Raw genomic sequence first — 5,379 nt, forward strand, 5'->3', positions numbered from 1 at the left:
GCTACATCCTCAGTCTCTCCCTCGTTCTTAGAGTTTGAACCATGTCTTGCTTTTGCTTTGCCCTAACTTCTCTTAAGCTCAACATCGACCCCGTGGTGTTCCATAAAACCGGACCCCGTTAGACACCCACCATGTGAAATGAACTCCTAGGGCGCGAGTCGGCGTTCGCGTGCTAAGAACGCTCTAGATATCACCTTCGCCGTTCTTTTGTTAGTGTCCGCTGGCCTTTTGTGTCTTGCGTCTTGTGTCGAAGCGAAATGTATTCGAATCGACGAGGTGGGTTTTCGTAAGGTAGTTTTGATTTAGGGTAACATTACCTTCCGTAGATCCAGATAAGTACTAACATCATTCGAGAAGATCTGGCGTAACCAAAACCTCTTGTCTTGGTAAAAGGTATGTACAGAAGAAATGATGGAGTGATCATAGCATATTCAAATGTTATGAAAATATTAACATGAAGTCATCGTTAATCCAAGAGAGAGCGAGTAGTTATAATTGCCAAAAAAATGAGTTGAAAAAACGGTTTTGATGTATTTTCTGCACAACCAAGGTACGCGCACTATTTTTAAAGAGGAAGTTGCTAGAGCGACTGTCGGTTATTTCTCACTATACGATTTTCCAACCAATAAGTTTTTTATGGTATGTAGATTTACGATTGAGATTATACGATTCCTGACAAGACCGTCAGGCAAATATTTTTCTTTTAACAAGGTAAATATTTTTCCCACTTTTATGTTTCCTATATTAGACCTACTAGCTACACCTGTACATACATCATTCTCTCTCTCTCTCTCTCTAGGTCCAGTCTTCTATCTCTTTCGAGTGATCAATCCCCTTCCCTGAAGATCTGAGAAACTCAAATTCCCCCTCTCTCTCTCTCTCTCTCTCTCTCTCTCTCACAACTGTTCAACCCCAACTAACCTCACCTATCTTTTCTTTCACATGTAAAATTAATAGCTGCAGAAACCCTCGTCGTCTCCCTTCCTTGGCATATCAACACATTCCATATTTGAACCATATCTACCTTTTTCAAAGTGAGGGCTCTATCATTTCTCCTCCTTGAACTCCCCCACCTCCCTTCCATAAACCTTTCGGCCCTCCATACCCTTCACTCCAGCCCCACAACAGTTAGCATCAGTCTCTCTGCCTCCGCAACAAAAAAAGCTTCGGGTTTCCGAGAAACCCTGGGGGTTTGGAGCTGAAACTGTTGCTGTCGAGAAACATGTGGATGATGGGTTACAATGATGACGGAGATCTGTACATGGCCGATTCCTTCAACGGCAGGAAGCTTCGTCCCCTCATGCCGAGGCCGGTCGCCAACCCTTCCCCAAATAACTGTGGCGCCAACGCTGCCCCGCCTTGCTTGAGCCGTATCCACGGCGCCGCCGACATTTTTGCGCTGAACCACCATCTGGGTATTATATTGATCTCTTCTTCTTTTTTTGACATTTTCAGTTTTTTGCAGGATAAGATTAACTTAGGACACTCATGCTTTTGACTACGTATGTAATATCCATGATTAGTTCCAGCTTATAAAGTTACCCTTTTTCCTCTTTTTCGATGAGTAAATTCATTTCCTTAACTAGAACAACTTGCATTTTTTTTTTTTTTGGCAGCGACTATGGCTGAGCAAAGCAAAAGAGAGTTCAATTCACCGCAGGTCGTGGTGAGCTCGCGGTGGAACCCCACACCAGAGCAGCTGCGGACCCTGGAGGAGCTATACCGGCACGGGACCCGGACCCCCAACGCCGACCAAATCCAGCAAATCACCGCGCAGCTCCGCCGGTATGGCAAGATCGAGGGAAAGAACGTCTTCTACTGGTTCCAGAACCACAAGGCCAGGGAGCGGCAGAAGCGCCGCCGCCAGATGGAGGCAGCCCCGGAGGAGCCGAACCGCGACCCCGAAGAATCAGAAAGGAAAGAAACAGGTCACACTACGCTCCCAGACTGGGGCTCTTGAGCTATAAAGGCCAAAGGGTCATTGCACATACAAGTTCATTTCATGCTCCTTGCTATCATCGATCTATCATGTGAACCTGGGAATTTTCTTTCATTTTTTCTGGTTGAGGGTCACATGGAATGTGGTAGACAGGACTAGAAAAGAGAATTATGTGGCTGTTTTAGTCCTGTTAGAGTCTTTCTGATGTATTGCTTTTTGTGATATATTCTGTCTGTTGGGTTGCTATGTAAAGTTGTGTTCTTTCTGTTCTTTTTGTCCACAGCCGAGAGTAGGACAGTGCTTGAAGTTGAACAGACCAAGAACAACTGGGCACCACCTATGAACTGCAGTACACTAGCAGAGGTCGGTCTTTATACTCTCTCTCTCTCTCTTCTCCTCCTCCTCCTCAAGTACTTCCTCTGCTTATAGTTCTAAACTTCCTTCACACAGCTCCCACAGAGCTCAAAAAAGACCATCCTCTTTTGAATTTTGGACCATGCTTTGGACAGTAATCTCGGCATCTCAGAAACGGATTCCAATGAAATGCAATTTGAGGGTTACTTATGTTCATATGATTAGGATATAATTCAAACTGAGACGTTCATGATAGGAAGGCGATGAGAGGGAAAAAGGATCAATTTTTTTTTGTTTTGTTTAAAATAACAGTGCAGAGAAGAAGGGAAGGTGAAAAAGAGAAAAGCTTTTCTCGTGTTTGTTGGGAAATGAAAAGAGTTCGTCCCAAAAAGCTGCATTCCTTCCTTTCTGTCGGGGGCAGCTGTTATGAAACTTAGCTGGGCTTTCTGGGGGTCTGTGCTTCATTCATTCACCAATTCCTCTCATCTCATTCTTGCCCTCTCTCTCTCTCTCTCTCTCTCTCTTCTTTCTGATACAAGCACGCCTAATGATATACACAGACATGTATACATTTCCCCCCTCCCTCTCTCTCTTTTTGCAGATCCTGAGACAATGCAAGTCTAGGAAAAAATGAAAACATAAAAAGCAGAAGATGTTCTGTCGAAACCTTCAGGATAAGTCAAACCCATGGTGCAGTGACGGTCCCTCCCTTTTTCTTCCCCTGACGTGCAGTGTTATGCATAATAGGACATTGTTTGAAGATGTAATTTAGAGCGTACATGTCATTTTGGGATATATACCTTAGAAGATGCAGCAAATACTTGGTACAAAAGTTTGGAAAAGACAGTGCAAAAACCCTAGCTATGGCTAGTTTGGTACGGTCTTTTTTGGCCTCTCATGTCCAGTGTCAAGGTCCTTTTCCGGGACTCGAATGGTGCAGTCACTTAGATTCCTAGGTGGGGGGCAAATCACGGGTGGTCTCCTGAATTCCGTGGTTTCAAATTTGCTGTTGGGTGCAACGTTGTTTCCAAGGATTCGTCGTGTGTCTTTGGCCCAATTGTTTCTTGAGAACTAGAGAAATTCCTCTTCGTGATATATTTTTTTTTTCTGTTTGTTGGGTCTTTTTTGCCAGGAATCTGCAGGAGCTACGGCTCAAGGGGCGCCAAAAGCAGGACCGGCAGCGACTTTGGCAGAGCGTAGAACGAGATCGTCGTCGTCGTCGCCATCGTCTGACCAGTGGATCAAATTCGACGACGGGGAATTTCAGTGGACGAGAAGTCTCAGCACAACCAGCAACTTTCTGGAGAGGAATGCCACGTGGCAGATGGTGCAGCTGCCTCCTTGTCCTCATCCCACCCGCCTCATAAATACCACAGCCCCGTCAACGGTCGCGCTGCCTCCTCCAGCTGCTGCCCCGGCTCTCTACCGTGCCGCCGCTAGGGCATCCATGGACCCCAACAAGATCGTCAGGGCTCATGACCTCAGGGGCTTCTTCATGTCCTCGCCGTTCCAAGACGACCCCGACCCGGCCAACGGCGGCGACCGAGAGGGCGAGGAGGACTCCCTAACCCTCCAGCTGTTCCCTCTCCGCAGCGGCGACGGCAACGACGTCAACGGGAAGAGCGCGAGCCCTCCGCCGCACCGGCGCCAGTTCTTCGAGTTCCTACCGTTGAAGAACTAGGGCAAGTTGCATGGATTCGCGGCTCTAAGAGCCTGTGCTCAGATCATGATGATGATATCATGGCGTTTTGTGTTAGGGTTTGATTTCGTTAGAATTATTATTATCATGTACGGTATGATGATGATGATCTTTGGAAGCAAACAGTGATGTTGACCTTTTGATGCTTTACACTTCATGGGAGATGCAATGGAATATAGGATGTCTTTGCGGGCGTGAGAGGGAGGTCAATATTGCCTTAAACTGAAATCGACCCACGTTGGTTCTTCCAATGAAGAAATGGAACTATATTCAATGAGACAATTTGACTGAGATGTGTGTTAACTTTGACAGAGTAATATGTTGTCCCAGAGAGAGAGAGAGAGAGAGAGAGAGAGAGAGAGAGAGAGAGAGAGAGAGAGAGAGAGAGAGAGAGAGAGTGTATGTGTGTATTTGTGGAATTATGTTTGTGAAATTTGGTAAGACTACCATCAACTATTCTGAAATTTGAATTCAAGACATTCTGCTCTAATATCAGCTGAAATTTTGTGAGTTTATTACCAACTGTCCTAACAGTTTAAGTTTTTAGAATAGTTGGCGGTGATTCCACAAAATCTTACACGACATCATAGCATGAAATCCCGAGTTCAAATAACCTTTGAATCCTATTTACCTTATCAAATTATATATTTCCACGCTTAGTATTAGGCAAAAAGGCCAGATTGAGCATAAAAGGAAATGATGGAATAATTAAATCGCGCCTTCAAGAGAGAGAGAGTATTTGTGGAATTATGTTGGAGAGATTGATGTGGAAAGGGAGTTGTCTGAAATGGGGAGCTAGGATGTGAGAGATTCATGTGATATTGAAGTGACTCAGGAAGAGGGTTGGTCTGCTTCGTGGGTGTAGAGGTTTGTTCTCCACTGCGTTTCGAGAAAAGAGTGGCATGTTGTACATCAATTATTGCTGAAACGAGGGTCTGTGGAAAATGGAAACGGAAAACAAGAAAAGAGACAATTTCTTCCCCAGTGAAAAGGACCATGAAGTCGATGCTCCTCCACTGGCTTTCTACAGATTGGTGATTGTGTCTTATTCACCCAGAAATTCGACCCATTGTTTAGGATGGACAAATCCGAATTGTGAGAAGTGTTACACACGTTGTATGGGTAGGACATTCTGACATGGTGCCACAGTCGGGTTCTGCATCGATTCGTCAAATTCACGTGCCATTCCTAATCCCACTCGCACCCGAAATAGGGTGTTAAAGTATTTCGTATCTGTTATCTACATGGTTTATACACTCTTTACATATTTGGTCTCCCTCGAAATTTCGCATGTCGTTCCTAATCTGATTATACGTGAGCGAGGGAATTAAAGCATCACGAGATAGTTTATATTTTGGGTTGGACATTCTCATCAAGAAGGAACTAA

At 44.9% G+C, this 5,379-nt stretch overlaps 1 protein-coding gene across 3 annotated transcripts; it reads left to right on the forward strand.

Moving 5' to 3' along the window:
- The first annotated feature begins 770 nt into the window (after positions 1 to 770).
- LOC115743597 (WUSCHEL-related homeobox 1) lies at positions 771 to 4,181 on the forward strand. 3 transcript variants are annotated; one of them, XM_030678445.2, is made up of 5 exons: positions 771 to 1,115; positions 1,163 to 1,415; positions 1,617 to 1,928; positions 2,223 to 2,302; positions 3,426 to 4,181. In XM_030678445.2, exons 2-5 carry the CDS (start codon positions 1,223 to 1,225, stop codon positions 3,972 to 3,974), a joined length of 1,134 nt encoding a protein of 377 aa, XP_030534305.1. In that variant the 5' UTR covers positions 771 to 1,115; positions 1,163 to 1,222; the 3' UTR covers positions 3,975 to 4,181. The 3 variants fall into 3 exon arrangements, with proteins under 3 accessions (XP_030534305.1, XP_048137336.1, XP_048137337.1); XM_048281379.1 differs by having other exon boundaries at positions 859 to 895; positions 1,152 to 1,415; XM_048281380.1 differs by lacking the exon at positions 771 to 1,115 and having other exon boundaries at positions 1,145 to 1,415.
- Positions 4,182 to 5,379: the final 1,198 nt, after the last annotated feature.

This window comes from Rhodamnia argentea, chromosome 6, assembly GCF_020921035.1.
Source record: "Rhodamnia argentea isolate NSW1041297 chromosome 6, ASM2092103v1, whole genome shotgun sequence".
Lineage (NCBI taxonomy): Eukaryota > Viridiplantae > Streptophyta > Magnoliopsida > Myrtales > Myrtaceae > Rhodamnia > Rhodamnia argentea.